Raw genomic sequence first — 19,170 nt, forward strand, 5'->3', positions numbered from 1 at the left:
TTTCCTTCTTTTTGAAGTTACCATGAAGGAGAAACTAAGTTCAGGTGGAGTGTAACCATTTAATGGACATGTGTATTTATCCAGCATGACTGTTGGGCTCCTTGTTTGTTTTGGAAGGGCTTAAGGAAGTTAGGAAGGAAAACAAGTTTACCCTGAGGTAAGCTTCCCAGACAGGTAGCCCTCTATAGTGGGATTTCATTTTCCTTTTTTCCCCCTCTGCCTTTTTGAATGGGAGTGTAGCTCTCCACTCACTGTGGACCCAACTCAGCGACTTCTCCAAACAGCATGTTCATAGAGAGGAAAGTGTTTGATGTGTTGGACCAGCGTAGCTGCTCCACAGGTCTTACGACCAGGTTTAGGGTCCCTGTTTGAAGAGGGAAACCCTTGATGTATAGGTTTACCTGCTTGGTTGCGGCTGAAAAACCACAGTAAGAAGTCAGCAAAGGGGGAAAAAAGAGCCACACTCTCATGGTTTCCATCTCTGCCATCGGCGTCACGTGAGATCACGAAGGCACCAGGGCCCGGTGAAACAAATGTGAAATGCTTCCTTTGTCAGGTTAACGTTAGAGTGGAGGATCATGTTCATGCAGAATTTATGAGGCTGTGCAGGTATGTTGGGGGGAAAACCAGCTAAGCCTTTGAAGATCTTGTTTACCTGCTCAACTAATATTTATCGTTGCTGTGAGCAAACGCTGGTCATCTAGCAGGGAGAGAAAACCTATAAATAAAGTATTGGGTTGTGTGTCTTATGTGCAGTCAAACCTTTAACACCCAAGCATGTAATTGTATTAGGAATAATTAATTTGGAATTTATAATTTCATCATACCTACCTGATTATTAAATTGGCTGAACTGCTTTCTGGCAGTGCTGCTCTTCACACCAGCTCTGACCCGGGCTTTTTGTCTTTACCCTGTGTATTGGTTCATTTTCGTGTCTGTCCTCCGCTTCTCTCTGCAGGAGTGGTTCAGCAGAAAGTGTTGGGTATCATCCCGTCCACCACAGCGGGTGGCACCCAGACTTATACCACATTCCAACCCCGCACTACCACCCTTAACATCAGGCCCAATACCCCAGGTGCCCAGCAGCAGGTACATCTGCCAGAAGTTTTTATTATGTCTGTGTATAATGATCCTATGGGTGTGCTCATAGTTGTATGTATTGATGACGTTTTCAGTACTTATCTGTATTCAGTTTTTTCTCTTTTTGACAGAACTTTGAAAGTAAGTAAATTCTTAATGAAAATATGTTTTTAGGTTCTGGCAGCTGGTCAGATTCGTCCTATGGCAGTGATTCGGACCCCAATCCAACAGTCAGGACCCATGGGAAAGACTGTAATTCGAACACCTCTTATGGTTCAGCAAGGTGATATAGTTTTTATGATAAGAAACTAATCTCTGAACCTTCCCTGCTTCTCTCTGTAAGCCACTGTCTGTGTAAGGGGACGGTCTGTCACATTTTCTACATTTTTCCCTTTCAGGTCAGAGTGGACAGCAGGTAGTGACTCAGATTATCCGTGGCCAGGCAGTTTCCACAGCAATATCCGGCGCCAGTCCCGTCGCCACGGTATCTGGCCAGGGAGCAGCCAGTCCTACCCCAGCTGGACAGGCCGCGGGCCAAACACCACCCGGCACCCCGCGGGCACAAGGACAAGGCCAGGTTAAGCTCACCCTGGCACAGCTCAGCCAGCTCACACAGGTCATTGAGGAGACACTGGAAACTTGAAATAGTCAATCGTTAGCTCATCTCATCAAAATGGCATCTAAATTTCTCAGTCATATTGGTTGATTAAGTTAAGTTCATTAAACACAGTAGGAGTAAATCGGATCTGGTCCAGAAGTAGAGCTACACAGCAACACTAACTGAAATATTGAGAAGTAGAATGTTTTAAAATATATTGTAACTGTACTATGCTCTACATTTAAGTAAAGCTCAAATGTTTTTACGTCACCCTATAGCGAACTCGCCCTCTTTGCCCCCTTTAGAAGCAGCAGGCTGTGTCAGGCGTGGATCGTCAGGCCGGCGTCGGTGGCACCCAGCAGCCTCTCACGGTGATGGTTCAGGGCCAGGGCCAAACCACAGGTCAGCTGCAGATCATACCTCAGGGCGTCACGGTCATCCCAGGACCTGGTCAGCAGCTCATGCAGGCAGCATTGCCCAATGGTCAGGTGCAGCGCTTCCTCTTCACCCCACTGGCCCCAGCCGCTACGCCTACATCAAGCACAGGTAATGAGCAACAGGGATTATGGTTCTCACCCCCCTACGTCTGTGTTTACAAAGACTAGTTATTATCCAGCTATCCAACTTTTAGCTATTTCTAAACTTTTTTTTTTTTTATAGTGGCAGTCTTTCGGTCATTTCTAAATCTCTGTCTCTGCCTTCTCCCCTCTACCTCTCACCAGCAACCACTGTTCCTGGTCAGCCCAACGCCACCTCCACCAAAACCCCAGCCCAGCCTGCCCAACAGGCTGCCGCCCCCGTGCAGGCGGGGGCTCCGTCGTTGGCCGCCACGACTAGTCCCACTTCGGCCACCCCACAGGGCCAGTTGCCCCCACAGACGCAGGCGCACATGCCCATCCAGTCTCCCACATCGCTGCAGGTGAAAACACAGGGAGGAACCGCCCAGCTGCAGCTGCAGCAGACGCCGCAGCTCATCAGTATGTCTGGATTGCAGCAGCAGGTGCAGGTACGATCAGCAGAGACAATTGTAAACCTAATACATTCTCATAGGATTAAAATTTTGGCTTTTTGTGTTTGTGCTCTATACATCATTGTTTTGGTGAGAGACCCAGTAGTGAACTGCAGCTGAACTAGACCGCACAATTATTTTTACATTGGGCTTAAATCCCATACACTAGACCACTGTTTCCTTTACCCTGAGAGCATCCCCTCGTTTAACTGTTGAGTCCCTCAAGTAAAGTTCAGTGCTGATTAATAGCCCAAGTGTGGTCATGGGGGCTAATATTCTTTCCCCTTCCAGTGAAGTGTTTGTTGATGATTAATGCGTTAATGATGATGATGATACATGGTGTGCAGATTTCAGTCTACTGGGTAATGTAACTAACCTCAGGACTAAAAAAACATTGGCTGTGCACAGTCAAACCCACCGCTTTCAGCTTCATTACATCTGTGCACGTTCTGTGTCATATCTGCAGGTGTTGGCCCAGCTGCAGGCACAGCAGGGTGGAGGCTCTCTGCCACAGCACATCAAACTCCAGCTCCCCATCCAGATACAACAGTCCGGGACCACCTCCGCTCAGGGAGGACAGGTAGTCCAGCATGCATGTGAACCTGGCCATAACTGAAAGGCTTTTAGAAACGCAGGAGACTTAGTAGAAGTACAGAAAAGAAATGGAAAGTCTAGGAAATTATTTATTTTAGATTTAAATTCAGTTAGATTCAAGTGAAATATTTGTGGGCCGTAAGTTTAATGATGGCACAGTTTGTATAATACAAGTAAATACTCTATTAATATAGTATATTATTAATTAGTATAACATATTATTAATTAATTCATTTGCTATATCATTTTGGACTTTAGTTGAGAGCTGAAATCCTTCTCTTTCAATGTTACATCAAAACATATTGCAGCTTGTAATCATATTGTAGTAACAGAGTGCAACGATCTAATACATCATCCCACCATATTGTCTGCACAGATTGGGAACGTGGTGACCATTCAGACAGCTTCTGTCCAGGAGCAGCTGCAGAGGATCCAACAGCTCAGAGAACAGCAACAGCAGAAGAAGAGGCAAGCTGCAGAGGCCAAGAGGGAGCAGGCCCTCAGCGCAGCCAGCCAGAGCGACATCATTCAGAAGCAGGTGTGTACGTGGGCGGTGTGTGTGTACAGGCACCGCTCGTAGCCAAGTCCTCCGAATCCGTCCAAAGCTCACCATCGTCCTGCACCGTCATCACCCTCGCGCCCTCCTAAAAGGCTGGGTTTGTTTTCACAAGCCGGCTCCTGTCTCTGTTGGGTTTCATACCGACATCTGTATGTGTTTAACATGCATCCACTTTATGCTCCAGTAAAACCTATTTCTCCCAAGCTGTCAATATCTGTTTCTAGACATGTGCTTAGTTACGAGACCTGTCGTCTCCATGTGTTTCAGGTTGTGATGAAACAGAACGCTGTGATCGAACACCTGAAACAAAAGAAGACCATGACGCCTGCAGAAAGAGAAGAGAACCAGAGGTTTGTGTGTGAAAATGGAGGAGAATGTGCTTTTATTTCAGAAAGGCTAGTGGATAAAACAATAACAGACGTAGCATTTATAGCAGGTCTGAGACGTCACTAGGCACGTGTATGCAGGGCTCTGGTCTCTGTTCGGTGTTGTTTCGCCACGTTGGGAGGCACTAAACAGCCTGGGAACCTTTGGGTGTGTGACCACTAACAGCTGCACGTCCTCACTATGACCCCACAAAAAACGAGAAACGTTTTACTAATGACAGAGGTTAGAAAAAAAAATTACAGCCGGACCCAAAAGCCCCTAATAAGGTCAGTTCATGCAACATGTAACATAACTATCAACTATCTGCATATATAGAAAGGCTCCTTCCTTCCTGTTTTCTGTGCTGTACTGAGGTTACACTGTGACCTACACGTGACCCTGACAACTACGTGTTTATGTCCACAGATGGTCTGTCAACATTGTGTCCATTCACACAGACCTGAAATACCAGACACAGACTGCCTCATCACTACAGCAGCTCTGTCCGCTGTCTCTGTCTTAAGCTGTAGTTTGGTTTGTTCAGTCAAAACATGGTGGTGTTACTAATAATCTGTCCCGTCTGAAATCAGCCGTTTTGATTTTTCTGGTCCTCTCTTGCTGTCGGCGTTCGCCTCAGCGTACGCGCTGGGTGAACTCTGGCCGACCTCTGACCCCAGCAGCCGTAGACGTGTTTGTGCGTCGTTCGCAGAGACGTGTACTGGACAGGTCAATCCTGCTGCTCAGCACGAACCAACAGCTTCCAGTCCTGGTTGGAATTTTAGCGAACCCACTCGGAACGTTGAATCATAAATTATCACTGTCAGATCCTGAGCAGCAGTGATGAGGACTAAATGTTTGCAGGGTTTGGAGCTTTTGTGCTTCTTGGCCGCTTAATATTTCCTGGTCTTCTAGTAAGTTACTAAAGGGCATTACACATAAGCCACAATCCCCGTGTGAGCTAAATTGATTGATTTTAAGCATATAACTTTTCCGTTTTCCCTGCTTTCATGTTTACAAGAGCAGTGCAGCTTCCTAGTCATCCAATACCAGTCCATCTTTCACCGTAGCTCTACTCCAGCGTCCCGTCTTCGCTCCCCCGCTCCTGAAGCACAGACTCTCCTACAAATAAACATCTCTCCGACATGTGTTAGACACGTGGTCCTGAATCACCGCTTACAGACCGGAGGTGATGACATAATTGCAGCCTCTTTGTTATCACTTGTAGGAGTAGCAACATTTCAGAAGGCTGCGTTGCTCTGCTGTGTGATTAAAATAGGGAGTCATGCAGTGTTTTTAGAAGCTGAACTCATCTATTCCCAGTGCATTTCCAAGGACTAATAGGAATTGTGGGGGCACACAAACAGTTTGTGTTCCTAAGATTAAGTTATCTTTCAGCTGATGGTTCAAAGCGGAGAACAGAATGATTTAGAGACAAATTTGGACGAGGAACAACAAAGGTCCAGAGCCAGAGTCAAACCCAGGACTTTGTAGTTGCATAGCTGAGTGACCAGAATGCCTCAAGGACCGTTCTGAGAGAAATACCTTCATTGTTCATTGACATGCTCTGCCTTTTTTTTTTTACCATGTGGAAAGTTCGATGTCCACATTTCTGAAGTAGCCAGTATTTGCGCAGGTTGTGCTTTCTGGAACACTGAAGCATTGTTTGAATTAATGCTCTGCGTCTGCCCACTGGTGTATCAGAGGGATAACATTCTTCCTCTGTGATTTAGAATCCACTGGCTGTGAATTTATTATTCAAAAATGCTTTTATCCCTCTTTATTTATGTTTTTATGTCTTAAATGGAGCACAGTGCTATTCCAAATGAGTCCTTATTAGATTCACTGGGGGCGTTACTTGAGCTGTGTTTTCAGTTTAATTAACGGCTGATCTTCCTGTGTACAGTACTTTTACTGTTCTATATATTATGCATTAATAATATATAACAACAGAAAGCATTAATGCTTTCCGTTGTTACAATGCTTTCTCACTGATCACCCCCTTTGTGGCTCTGTCCAGAATGATCGTATGCAACCAGGTGATGAAGTACATCCTGGACCGGATCGACAAGGATGAGAGGCAGGCAGCCAAGAAGAAGAAGAAGGAGGAAGTGGTGGAGGCAAAGAGGAGGTTGGCCAATGCCAGCAAGCTCTCCTCGCTACTGTACCGGCACAAAGAGACCCTTAAGATGGAGATTCTGAAGAAGCGGGCACTTCTGGACAAAGAACTACAGCTAGAGGCTCAGGTATGAAGAAACAGAATGGACGACAAATGTCTTTACATATGTTATTGTTATTATTATTACTTTTGGCGTCTGTTGTGCCGTCTGACTATTTTATCCCGTTTCCTGAAAATGCACCTCAGGAGGAGCTGAAGAGGGATCTGTTGCGAATGAGGAGGGAGAAGGAGAGGGCTCAGGCCGCAGCCCTCCAAGCCGCCCAGGCCGCAGCCGCTGCAGCCCACAACCAGCAGCAACACACTCTAGCACACACACACGGCCCCGCTCACCTCACCACAGCCCTCGGCTCTGCACACAAGAGGAAACGGGACGAGGAGAGCGAGCCGGTGACATCACCCAAATCCAAGAAGAAGAAGATGATTTCTACAACAAGCACAAAGGAGAGCAAGAAGGACACAAAGCTCTACTGCGTCTGCAAGACGCCTTATGATGAGACCAAGTATGACGTTGTTACTGCTGAGCCAAGCACATGAAACAGTTTTAAATTAAAACAACAAAGCTGCAGGAACACATTTAGGAACTTCAAGACTTTAAGAACAATGTAGTTTTAATAGTTTTAGATTCTGCAATGGTTTGCAACACTCAAAGTCAAAACAAACATTAGATTTGAATTTGTACATAATAATCCTATGTGAAAGGATTGGAATCATTTGAAAAACTATAAAAACAAAATTCTGATTACCCATACATTCTAAAAAATGAACTACATACACATTTCATCCTTGTCTTAAAGGTTCTACATTGGCTGCGACCTGTGTACCAACTGGTATCATGGAGACTGTGTAGGTATCACAGAAAAGGAGGCCAAGAAAATGGACGACTACATCTGTGTGGAGTGTAAGCGGGGCCAGGAGAGCAGCAACGAGGAGCTGTACTGCATCTGCCAGACGCCCTACGATGAGTCCCAGTAAGCAGAAGCTGTGTGTGTGTGTGTGTGTGTGTGTGTGTGTGTGTGTGTGTGTGTGTGTGTGTGTGTGTGTGTGTGTGTGTGTGTGTGTGTGTGTGTGTGTGTGTGTGTGTGTGTGTGTGTGTGTGTGTGTGTGTGTGTGTGTGTGTGTGAGTGAGTGAGTGAGAGATATTGCTGGTGATAATAACTGTATCTTGCATATATACAAGATACAAGATCTCACTACATGAGATGTGTAGTGTTGCTTATGTCTAACCTATTTGCCTGAACCACACTGACCTGTGCACTTTCACGCAGATCACAAGTGAACCTCTACTTCGTGCCTCCCCAGGTTCTACATTGGCTGCGATCGGTGTCAGAACTGGTACCACGGCCGCTGTGTGGGGATCCTGCAGAGCGAGGCCAACCACATTGACGAATACGTGTGTCCACAGTGTCAGTCGACGGAGGACGCCATGACGGTGTTCACGCCGCTCACTGACAAGGACTATGAGGGCCTTCGAAGAACCCTGCGCTCCTTACAGGTGAACATCCCAGTGCAACTAGCAGCAAACAAAGTGCTCTGTGCATCCTAACTTCAGCTCTCCTGGGTGCTACTTGGACAGCTGCCTGGTCCCAGCAGTGGCCTTTCTTCTCCTCCTCCTCTCATTTTCCTCACATCTGCCCTGTGCTTGTGCGTGTGCAGAACTAGAGAGAACATCTGTGTTGACCCACCTGCTTCTACTGTCATTTCAGCGGTGCTGTTTGTTTTTCTTCGTTGGTTTCAGCTTTCTCAACTGTCTTATCTTTCTCCCTCTCTCGGTCCTTCTCTCCTCTGCAGGCGCATAAAATGGCGTGGCCATTCTTGGAGCCTGTGGACACCAATGATGCCCCCGACTACTACAGAGTCATCAAGGAACCAATGGGTGAGTGGAGCAAATGTGTGAAGGCTTTTTCCTCTTGTGTATCCCATTTCTTTCATGGTCTGGTAATAATATTCTCTTGTCTTTTTGAAATAAAATGCACACAGTTTGACTTATTTGCATAACTGTACTACTCGGTCCATTTTACTCCAGCAAATAATTATTATATGACATCCAGTTTTCATTTTTGTCTCTGCTGTGGTCCAATATCTTATGTTTAAACAGGTTTTACTGTACTAGTGTGTATAAAAAATTCATAGTTGTGAATCTGGAGATGCTTATCAGCTAATTAGTGAATAGAGAGAAAGCCCCTGTCACGTTTCCTCAGCAGTAATGTTTTCATGTTGTAATTGCCTTTGGTGCCGGAACTAACACCCAAACCCGGCGTTCGCACTCAGCTGCCAGGAGGCCGGCAGGGAAAAGGCCCTCCAACTCAGATCAAACCAGCCATGTAAATGGCGACTTACGTCAACAGGGTCTTTTTGAGCTTCCACATAAACAAACCGTTAATAAGCTGCTCCGGGTCCCTGTGGGAAGTGACCAGCCCCACACTTAGCTCCTGTTGGCTCAGTCCTGGAAACTCTAGTCCTCCCCGCTCCCTTACACTGCGAGAAAAAGAGCTTGTTGGTTTTTCAGGAATCAAAAGAGCGTTTGGATAGTGTAGCTGCCGCCGTTGGTAGTTTTTGGAGGGTGTTAAGATGAAATCTGATGACAGAGAAGAAGGAGGTCTTTGATAGCGAGCGTGAGGTTTGCAAACCCTTGGCCTGCTAGGAGGAGCAGGTTAAAAGTCAGATATGTTTGTTTAAAAATCAGCCTCGGGGACAGTGTAGGAAAAAAACCACTGGCTACAGCAGACATTATGTGAAGCTCTGGCTGTTACCCGTTGGTTTCCTCACTAACTCATTTAATCGCTTTCTGACGGCTTACAAACGATGAAACCTCATCCACACAGAAGGCCTTGACTGATTTGCAGTCAGGGCCTCTTTTCTCGCTGTCTCTCAGGAATGACCGATAATGACGTTGTCCTCAAAAATGACGACTCGGTCAGATCTCAGTAACTGAGAGGTTTTGGATTTTTGGCGTCACTTAAGTAATAAACCACGTTCCCAGGAAACATATTTGAACACGTGCCACAGAAGCTGCAGTTTCCTTGAATTTAGCGCATTGGTTTGGGAGACACAGGCTATTAAAACGCAAGAATGTTTTCTCCTGCTTCCGGATGTGTGGTGTTTATCTCCAGCACAAGCTTTTCAATTAAATGTTGTTTTTTTTTCTCACATGCTGTATAGAAAATAATCAGGCCCATGTGTTTTTGAACTCCTAGACCTTTCCACCATGGAGGAGAGGTTGCAGAAGCGCGAGTATGTGAAGCTCACAGAGTTCGTAGCAGACATGACCAAAATCTTCGATAATTGCCGCTACTACAACCCCAGTGACTCGCCCTTCTACCAGTGTGCCGAGGTTCTGGAGAACTTCTTTGTCCAGAAGCTCAAAAGCTTCAAAGCCAGCAGGTAAGACGCCCATGGCAGTGATGGAGAAATGCAAAGCGGCGGCAGGTGACTTTGAGTAAGGGAGCATCTGCTGTGCTGAGTGAAGGGACCTTAGCTGGTCCAGCTGCTGATAAGCTGACTCCGACCTCTGACCTTCCTGGAAGGGGTTTTCATCAATCGGAGCAGTAAACCTGAACTGCTGCTTCTGCGCTCTTCTTCGTTTTTTTTTTGTGGGGGGGTGGTCCTGACTGAATGCTCATGCAGTCGACAGAACAAGTCAGCCTCAGTAGACTGATGCTGAAAAACCTCTACAGATGTAAGCCTTTAGGTGTTACCCTATTTTTCAAACCCACTTTTTTTCTATGAATTATAAAATCATGCATGGGTTTGCTGACATTAGCGTTTTCTTTCTGCGCACAGTGTGAGCTCTCAGTCACACCCGTGTTCCGTCCTAGTGGGATCACACTGCGATGCACTGCCCGCGTCAGCTTTCACCATGTAGCCGATTTACATTCTGTGCCATGTGTTTTCACTGGGCTTATACATGATTCACATTCAGGCGAGCGCAGCCATAATCAATAATAATTTTAGGCTGCAGACCGTGACATGCCCCATTTTGACTACATGCCTGTGCTCGGTTGTCCAGCCCCGCGTCACTGCATCGCTGTCGCTCTGTGATGTGCTTGCTCTATGTGGATGCACACTGTAACAACATTTAGCCCCAGTTTGATGCCGTCTCTATGTATTTGACGCAAAGCTGTCATGAGAGCCCAGCTGAACATTGCTGCAGGGATAAGTGGTGGTGGTCACAGAGCGCGTGTCATCTCAGCGGGCAGTTTCTGTGATGACTGTAACCCTGTGGTTTGCATCCAGCTTTATGTGCCTATAACAGTGATGTGCTTCACCCGCATGTATTTACACCATCCATTCTCTCTCTCTCTCTCTCTCTCTCTCTTTCTCTCTCTCTCTCTCTCTCTCTTCCTCTCTTGCAGATTGTGATGTCAAACTCCTGGGTGCCGGGGTCACTTAAAACAAACAATACGATAATTGGCTGTTTTTACTTGTTTAAAGCAGCATAAAACTTTGTAAGAAAGTGCATATATTAAGCCACACTGTAGGTGTGATCTTTTTTATTTTAGAAGTAAAAAGACAAACACGTTTCTACTGTCTGATAATGGCAGCCATGTTGGTAACACAAAGCATTCAAGGGAAAATGTATTTTCTTACACTTCTTGCAACAGATGACTGATATTTTGTTTATACTTGAGTTGGATATAAGGCAAAATATGAAGTTTAACTGAGTGGTCATTTTTTCTTAAGATTCAATTTTGAAACCACAACAAGGTATTGGTTTAGATTTTGAAATCTGACTTTAGAGCCCTACATGCATAACCCATCTTTTAATTTGAACATGCTGCAGCAGAACATTTTACCTCATTTCTTAGCCAAGTATTTAAAAAAAGACCTGCAACATTTAATAGTTTCTTTTATTGGCCGTATCTATGTATAATGTTATTTTATTTGCTTATTATATCTTTTTGTGAAGGACTATTTACATGTTCTAAATAAAATAATGTTAGGATTTGTTAAAATGGGGAAAAATAGTTTTAGCTTTCATGTTCTAAATATGACAAGCTTAGCGGTCTCCACTTTACAACAGTCCTTGTATATACACTGTTGGGCCACATCATACACTTCAGTAACATTTCACCAACATGGCTGCTTGGTCTATGTCAAAGTGTCTGACCCACTGGCATCCAATACATGTTCTTGTTTTGTTTGTTTGTTTTTTTTTGTATTTCTCCTAGTGCATATTTTTGTCATATTGTAAAGCTTTTAATAAAAAAGGAAACAAGGCTTTCCAACAGTCTCTTCCTCCTCTCTTTGCTCGTCTCTGTAGGTCTCATAACAACAAACTACAATCAGCAGCCTCTTAGCTCCTTCCTAAAAAAAAAAACAAGTCAGAAAGACACTCAAGAAGCTGTGAGGTTTCCTTTGAATAACTAATCCCCTGTGGTCCAAGTGGGGCTGATCCTGAGCCTTCTCTAGAGGGAGCCTGGTTTGGACTGGAGTCAAAGCACCCAGCATCAAACACGGTGTTGCAAAGGAAAGAAGTGAACTGAAAGCCCATCCGACCAGGCGCTTCTGCGTGGCCGCGGGTTTCATCTCATCTGCCTCTGCCTGTGCAGCTCCACCCTGAGAAGATCCAGACGGGACAACAAGACGATGAAGCTCATGAGGTGACTTTGGATCTTCAGAGAAGCTCAGATCCACTGGCAGCAGCAGACTTCATTCTATAGCTGGCCTTCGTGTAGCCCATGGAGCAAAGCATCCCTGTCCCTCCACCTGTATTTCACATTTAGGTTCATCCATTCACAGGGTAAAATTCAGCGTGACTGTGTAGTGAAACTGTAACCGTACAGTGTAGGACCTCAATCGTCCTATGTAACGACTGGATGCGTGAAAGCTGCGTTATGATGATCCTGTAGCTATTAACTTAATAGGAGTCTCAGTCATGTTGTTGCTGCTGCATATGGGTGTAGACGGAACTTCAGTAGGTCAAGAGGTTGTCATTTCAGGCCGTCCCACCCACCGCATCCGAGTGGACGATGCCGTCAGAGCTGTAAACTGGACGTAATGTGTTCGGTCCACAGGGACGGGGAAGCGAGGCCCGAGTCTGTCCCGTCCGTCTGTGGCCCAGTATCGACCGTACCCTTATCTCGCAGCCACTTCTTCCAGCATATTTCATTGATGTTGACAGGTTGGCTCACATATGTCTCTCAACTCGCCCTCAACGCATGGTTAAGTAATTCGATAATGGGCTTTTCCACTCGGCATCGACTCAGTTACGTTGTGGTCTGCGGCAGCAAGTCTGGCTGTAAGCGATGGGCGGTGACTGGGAGTCTTTGTATTGTTTGTACGAAACTTTTATAGCAGCATTTTTGGCATATTTGGGGACATTTTTGTAATCTGTAATCTTTTTTTTGTAGTCATAAAATCATAAAACGGATAAATTCATAGTTTGGCCAACGTTTCAGTTTCAACTCGTCCTTTTCTTTAAGAGTTGAGAGATAATGTAGCTTCTGTCGTCGTTCCTGTGTCTGTGTCATCCAATGTTTGTAATCTCTTGTAAAATATTGCTGTTCATATATATGTAGAGATAAAAGATTTGTAGAGTAGTAGAAACTTTTATTTTTACTCTTTGAACCAGCAACTAAGCCCGTCTGTATATTTTAACCGTCTATTTTTCCTCTTTCATTTAGGTGAAATTACCCTTTATATTAAAAGCGCTGCATATTGTGGGCATAACGGATTTGAACGGGGTAGAGTGGCACCACAACTCTTGTAAAAAGTTTTTTTTTCTTGAAAACAAAAAACAGGTTCAGCATAACTTTGACACTGCATTTCTTGTATAATTTATTCATATCAAGGAAAAGTTCTCAGTTTTTTGAGTAATGTTGAATAAATGTAACTCCAGATTTAAACAAAAAGTGCTCTATGTTTTTAACCAGTTGTGGCAACTCTGAAGAGATTCTCTTTTGTACTTGATAGGACATTTCATCCTAGCTAATAAAGTAATGTTTTTGACACCACTTCTCAAACTAGTAACTGTTTTGTCTCTGCTCCTTAAAGCCTTTAAATTGAAGGCACCTGTGCATAAACATGAACACGTACCCTATTAAGTTCGTGCCTAATGGCTGCATAGTTTATACGTTACACATACTGACCTCTGCAGACCCTGCTCTGTCATCTGGCCGTGCGTGAGCAAAGGTCATGACCCCTTTGCAGACTCTTGGAGTGATTAGATGACCAGCGCCCCCCACGCTAACCGCTAAATGAGTCCAGCGGCTCACACGGACACTGGAAGCGCCACAGATGACCACATGCGCAAACACGTCGCTCTCCCCCTCGCTCCCCCTCTGCGGCGCTGGGGGCTGTCACACAGGAAACTACTTGGAGACGTTCCCACCTACCCCTCCTCTATCCCCTTTCTCCCCCTCTCTGGTGATGAGGAATGTCCTCCCGCTGCGATAGTAGCCAAGATGTGGCGCGGGCTCCTGTTTCCTGCATCTCTTCCCTCCAGCGCTGATCCCAGATAGAGGCTTCATCCAGCCTGGGAACCGGGCGGCTCACGCTGACGGACGAACCAGGGGCTCAGCTCTGCCTGACTCAGCGTCCAGGTTCCCAAGTCGGTCCCTCTTCCCAGAATCCAGACGGATGGTAGTTAAACTCTAATTAGAGCGGAGGCTTCCTCTCATGCTGCCACTGGGAATGACAACGAGGATCAGTGCTTCAGCCGGTGGCCAGATGTGTGTTACAATGCAGAGGCAAATAACGTTCTCTCGGGATCACTGAGTTTAAAACAAACACAGATTTTTATTGTTTATAGTAGAGCAATGCAAGCGTTCAGTGCAAATCTTTTCTCCCTCGAGAGAGGCAGAAGTTGAAGGTTGAACTACAGTCAAGCGACGGATTCGGGATTAAATAAGAGCTTCTGCAGAGTCCACGCCCTCTCCCTCCTGAACAAATTTTATATAACCATCTGTCGTCCCCCACCGAAACCCCACAAAATACTTTAAATACCCCTCTCCCCTCTGCAGAGCACTTCAGGAAAACAAAGGCCGTCCCAGAGGGGAGACGCGACGAAGCCTCTCTGAGCCGTGTGTCCAGGTGCGGATGGGATCAGATTCCTGCGATTAGATTTATGGCTTAGACCCTAAAACAACACATCCCCTCCTCACTCAGGCCCCGTTTGATGTCATTTCAGCATGGGCACATAATTAAAGTTAGAAAGCGAAGCTGCTCTCATGACAAGCAGAGGTCCTGTGTTCTCTGTGTCTATTTGCCACCTCCTCCACTGGGCTTTATTGGCCCTTTATTCCCTCCCTCTGTTGCTTTTGACAGTAATAGTGCATTTCCTGCTGAGCAATGACGACCACAGTGACAACATGTACAGGCCTGTGGAAAACAATACAATGCCACTCAGTGCAATACAACATTTGGGTTTGGAATTTGGAAGTAAAGCTGAAAAAAAATGGATGTTCCGAGGTCCCCAGACGCCGAGCAGTGGGACAATCCGAGGTGCAGTGGGCGTAATAGTCTTCTTTGGTTTTGATTGAGGAAAATCACTTAATTGCATGTCAAAGAGCAAAACGGTAAAAAAAAATGTAATAACACACTGCACAATTAAATCCAATCTTTCTGCAGAAGTGCTTCTCTCTCGTACAGTTCGGAGGGGCTGCGGTTCACGCGAGCTGCAATGTCCGATCCCCTGCAGCCGGGGGCCATAGTCCGAGCAGGCCTCATAGACACCTGGAGCGAGTGGCCTCCAGCACCTTCTGGTGCCTCCGCTTGTTGAACCTCTTGACGTAGCTGTTGCTCCGCAGGAGGCCGTCGCCGGGCTTCAGTTTGCCGCCCAGCAGGGTGAGGAGCTCGTTGGACAGGTGGCGCCTCCGGTGGTAGATCTGGCCCATCACTATGTACCTGGTCCCTTGAGAGCGAGCAGAGGGTTCTGCGTCACACGGTGCGTTCAATGGCGCGCGGCTCCCGAGCCGCCGCGCTGCACTTACCTAGCTTGATGTCCGGGCAAGGCTTGTTGCACTTGTACGTGTCCAGCACCATGAGGCGGACCTTGAAGAAGAAGCTGTCGGCGGAGGCGTAGAGGCGACTCATCTTGTAGAAGCCGTTGCTGCCCACCATCAGCGTGATGACGCGTACTCCTTTCGGCAGCAGGTCGATGTCGTGGACGACGCCGTTGACGGCTGTTCCAGGAACATCACAAACAAGCAGAACGGGTCAAAGCGATGGACACTCATGCTACTGGGGTAGATTTATGCACAGTGTACTTTAATAGTCTGACTGAGTGTAGAGGTGATGATAGACATAATAAAAAAATAAGTAAGAGTTCAAGGTATTGACTGATGTTATTTCACGTGAGTGAAATCAGACCCAGGAAGTTTTTCTTTCCCTCCAAGCCTTCATTTTTGTGTGTCCCCTTCGGACAAAGTCGATCTTTGTCTCTTTGGTACATACCAAACTCACTGTAGCAGTAATACTCTCTCTCCTCCTTCTCCTTCCTGCACTCATTCAGGCAGAAGGCGTCATGTGTGAAGTCCGACTCTGTGGGGAAGAAGGGAACAGGACGGAGGGATGAGAGGAGAGCAGAGGAGAGGGACTGGCCGTCTGCTGGGCCCGTGCGGAGCCAGGCGCTCATTCCAGCGCCATTAGCAGGGACCAGGTTGTCATTACACAAGCCAGACGCTGCATTCCTCAGCAGGGGCTGAGGTGGGATACGCGACGGCATCACATCAGCCCCCAAACTGCCCTGTCAGCAGGCCGTGCATCAGTGTGGTTAGGATCGATTATGATCACGCACTGATTGAAGGCTATAATTAGTGGGGCAGTCATTATTGCGCTTTGACTTAACTATAGGTTTGTGGAACAAACGACGCACTGTGTGACGGGCTTGTTTCCACAAACATGACAAATGGGGCATTTTAACGGATTGTGAGTGTGAGACAGGGCGTGTGGGAAGATGGAGAGAAATGTGGCAAAAAGTCCAGTTTGATGCTGTTTTAGCCCTCGAGCGCCTAAATTTATGAGAAGAAAATGGACTTACATGAGCTGGAGTTCAACCCAAAAGCAGCTGTTGTCTTGTTTTTAATTAGTTTTAAATGTTGTGCTTGGCTGAAGTCCTTCAGTATCAGTGGTAAAGGTCAGACTCGCTCAGATTATTACTGACAATAAATACTGCAGTACTGAACATCAAAGCCTCTGCCAGCTGGTTTCACTCGTGAACAATGTCATCCCAAAATGTATTAACGAGAGTCATCGTACAGACACAGACGCCCTCGTACCTCGTCTGAGGATGTCGAACTGGTAGAGCAGGCTGGAGGAGCGTCGGTTGAACATGTCGGGCGGGCGGCTGTTATTCCTGGTCCCTGCACCGATGCCCGACTGGTACAGGCTGGACCTCCCCGGCCGGTTCTCCTCCGGGTTCGGGGCATCTCTCCGTGGAGCGGAGGCCGGGGGCTGAGGCTGGGCCTGCGGCTGGGTGCTGGGGGCACCCCTGGGCTTGGAGCTGGGCCCTCCCTCTGGTTCGCCCTGCTGGGGCGCGCTGCTGCTGGACTGGGCGTCCTGGTTGGCTTTTTGCGCGGTGCGGTTGGTGGTGACGACTGCCGCGCCGTTCAGCAGGGTTTTGGGAAGCAGACCCGCGACCTCGCCTCTGGCCTTTTCGCTGTTGTGCTCCAGCAGACGGTCGCTCTTGGGGCCCTTCTTGCTCTTGTTGTGGAGCGCGTGGTGCCGAGAGACGGGGCCCAGGTCGCTGTCCTTTGGCCATACAGCCGAGGGCAGGGGGTGGAGGGTGAACTTGGACTCACCGGCCAAGCTGCTTTTCTCCAGCAGCTCGTTGATGGGCAGGGACGGCCCCTTAACCAGCAGCCGGCTCTGGTTGCTCAGAGCTGGATCCACTAAGTTGCTCTGAGCCTTTTCTGTCAGAGCGAAGAGCTCTGAAACCAGCAGAGATTGAAACTTAATTCATTTTTAATACAACGCGTTAATCCCATTAGGAATAAACCGAACCCAGATTTATAAGTCACATAGTGTAAACATTTGATTTTGTATCGCAGATTTATGGAACTGAAGCAAGCTGATGAAATCATGTTCTGGATTCACAGATATTACAGTGAGTTGATAACAATTAATAGTCTTGTTGACACAATATTGTCTTTAAGTAATGATTGGTTCATAAAACATGTTTTACATAACAAAATTTTAAAAAAGTGTATCAAATGATGCACATTTTTCCTCAATTATCATTTTGTGTGGATGTGGATGATGTATTTCAGTCCTGTGCAATAAGTCAGATCATTGAGCATCATACTGAAGAAACTCAATGACAACATATAGAATGAAAAGAAATCTCTATGATAAAGATTGTAAACCAATAAGAGGGTTCTGGAATAAGATGAACAACTTTGCTCAAAAGTACAAAGGTATCACGACAAATCCTTGACATTGGGAGTGATTTATGAATGTTTCCACTCACCATTAACAACACGCTCATCTGTGTTGGAAGGAGGAAAGCCTAAAAGGAAGAAGCACAGAATAATCCCTGTCATCCTGGATGCTCAGTGAGGACACAGTGCAGAGCTGGGATGGTGGGATTTTTATAGTCAGGAATGGGACGGGAAGGGCTGGAAGGGGAGGCGGTGGGACGTCCCAAACACAGAAACAAACACTGGGACGTGACACTCCGTTCATTCATTGAAGGGTTCTAAAAATGCCCCCATTGTTGTTGACGGTATAAAAGAGGAAACGTGTCTCCGTGTAGATATCACCGGCTGTTTACCAGAGGAAGCCAGGTTCATCTCCTGAAAACATCCTGTCCAGAGCAGTGTTTAATTCCTTATAGTGCGTTGTCCTCTGTCCTCTGCAGGTCTGGTTTATTTGGTTAGTGACACTTTTGAACGAATGATATAAAACAAAAACATTTTAAAAATTAAATCGACGCGACTGCGGACGTGTGTATAAAATCTCTTTAAAAAAGCACGTGGCTTCATTGCCGTGTGGTGGTTACAGTGAGAAACTGCAGCACATTTTAGCGTCAACGCATATTTAACCAAGACGACGTTTAAAAGGGGGCTAATCACTAAGACGTTGGGTTCTGAGGCACAGAACGCTGCACGGATACGGTGAAACTGCATAAAAGACGACATTGCCAAGTTCTCCACCGCTGATGAAGCGACAGACCTGTGATGCCCGTTAACGAAAGTTTGCCTAAAAGCATCTAAAATGTTTTTTTGTCTGGTCAAGCACCGTTCATATGTTAACGTCAGCCCTAAATGACGTACCCTGAAAATAAAGCTAAAGACGACCCAGATGGGACTCGAACCCACAATCCCCAGCTCCGGAGGCTGATGCCTTATCCATTAGGCCACTGGGTCATTACGTAGTAATTCTACAAAAATACAATTTATGAAACACCAACATAAAGCTCTACAAGATATTACAGTATCCACAGGTACATATATAGGCAGTTAATGTCTATACCACGATGCATTGTGTATTTTGGTAATGACTTCAACGATCAACTCAAAGAAACACGATCCAACAAGAAACGGGCGTTTTATCTCGCGATACCGTAAGTGGTTGCCTCTGACAACGCCGTTGCTGTTTGATGGGGTTTTTCACAGTTCGTAGCAGAGAAGAGCCGGTAAAATCAAGCCAGGGTGAAATGTGCACATAATGAAAGCTACATTTTGCCTCGTCAATTTCCTTGAAGAGTTCCATGACCCGACAGAGCTACAGCAAAGCTTAGCCTTGTATTTAAACCTTAAACTGTTTTTAAAACAAAGCTCATTTAACGTTCTGAACTTGTAACATGATAATGTCTAATAAAATATAATGTCTCCCACCATCTCAGTCTT

The 19,170-nt window shown here is 46.2% G+C and overlaps 2 protein-coding genes and 1 non-coding gene across 5 annotated transcripts in view; 1 reads left to right on the forward strand and 2 right to left on the reverse strand.

The window, feature by feature from the left end:
* Positions 1-13,335, forward strand: part of LOC114860588 (nucleosome-remodeling factor subunit BPTF) — a 29,953-nt gene extending 16,618 nt beyond the window's left edge. For all 3 annotated transcript variants that reach the window (XM_055509473.1, XM_055509474.1, XM_055509475.1), the window contains exons 22-36: positions 959-1,089; positions 1,255-1,363; positions 1,479-1,696; positions 1,984-2,224; positions 2,401-2,684; positions 3,154-3,267; positions 3,658-3,819; positions 4,108-4,190; positions 6,224-6,444; positions 6,564-6,882; positions 7,177-7,350; positions 7,682-7,874; positions 8,171-8,255; positions 9,577-9,763; positions 11,643-13,335. In XM_055509473.1, coding sequence (XP_055365448.1) covers positions 959-1,089; positions 1,255-1,363; positions 1,479-1,696; positions 1,984-2,224; positions 2,401-2,684; positions 3,154-3,267; positions 3,658-3,819; positions 4,108-4,190; positions 6,224-6,444; positions 6,564-6,882; positions 7,177-7,350; positions 7,682-7,874; positions 8,171-8,255; positions 9,577-9,763; positions 11,643-11,679 — 2,558 coding nt within the window. In that variant the 3' untranslated portion in view covers positions 11,680-13,335. The remainder of the gene's footprint in view (positions 1-958; positions 1,090-1,254; positions 1,364-1,478; positions 1,697-1,983; positions 2,225-2,400; positions 2,685-3,153; positions 3,268-3,657; positions 3,820-4,107; positions 4,191-6,223; positions 6,445-6,563; positions 6,883-7,176; positions 7,351-7,681; positions 7,875-8,170; positions 8,256-9,576; positions 9,764-11,642) is intronic.
* Positions 13,336-14,091: 756 nt separating this feature from the next.
* Positions 14,092-18,094, reverse strand: LOC114861558 (UPF0450 protein C17orf58 homolog). Its single transcript, XM_029160968.3, has 5 exons — positions 17,790-18,094; positions 16,600-17,250; positions 15,776-15,862; positions 15,313-15,504; positions 14,092-15,233 (listed from the first exon to the last, which is right to left on the reverse strand). The coding sequence occupies exons 1-5, from the start codon at positions 17,860-17,862 to the stop codon at positions 15,046-15,048; spliced, it is 1,191 nt and encodes a 396-aa protein (XP_029016801.1). The 5' UTR covers positions 17,863-18,094; the 3' UTR covers positions 14,092-15,045.
* Positions 18,095-18,614: 520 nt separating this feature from the next.
* trnar-ccg (transfer RNA arginine (anticodon CCG)) lies at positions 18,615-18,687 on the reverse strand. Its single transcript has one exon. It is a non-coding gene; the product is annotated as a tRNA-Arg (tRNA).
* Between the last annotated feature and the right edge of the window lie 483 nt (positions 18,688-19,170).

Source organism: Betta splendens, chromosome 1, assembly GCF_900634795.4.
Source record: "Betta splendens chromosome 1, fBetSpl5.4, whole genome shotgun sequence".
NCBI lineage: Eukaryota > Metazoa > Chordata > Actinopteri > Anabantiformes > Osphronemidae > Betta > Betta splendens.

Coding starts and splice junctions, on each gene's coding strand:
- LOC114861558 (XM_029160968.3), bottom strand. CDS start 17,862: ATGACAGGGATTATTCTGTGCTTCTTCCTTTTAGGCTTTCCTCCTTCC. Junction 15,505..15,775: donor TTACTGCTACAGTGAGTTTG/GTATGTACCAAA, acceptor TTCCTGGAACAG/CCGTCAACGGCGTCGTCCAC. Junction 15,234..15,312: donor TTGCCCGGACATCAAGCTAG/GTAAGTGCAGCG, acceptor CTCGCTCTCAAG/GGACCAGGTACATAGTGATG.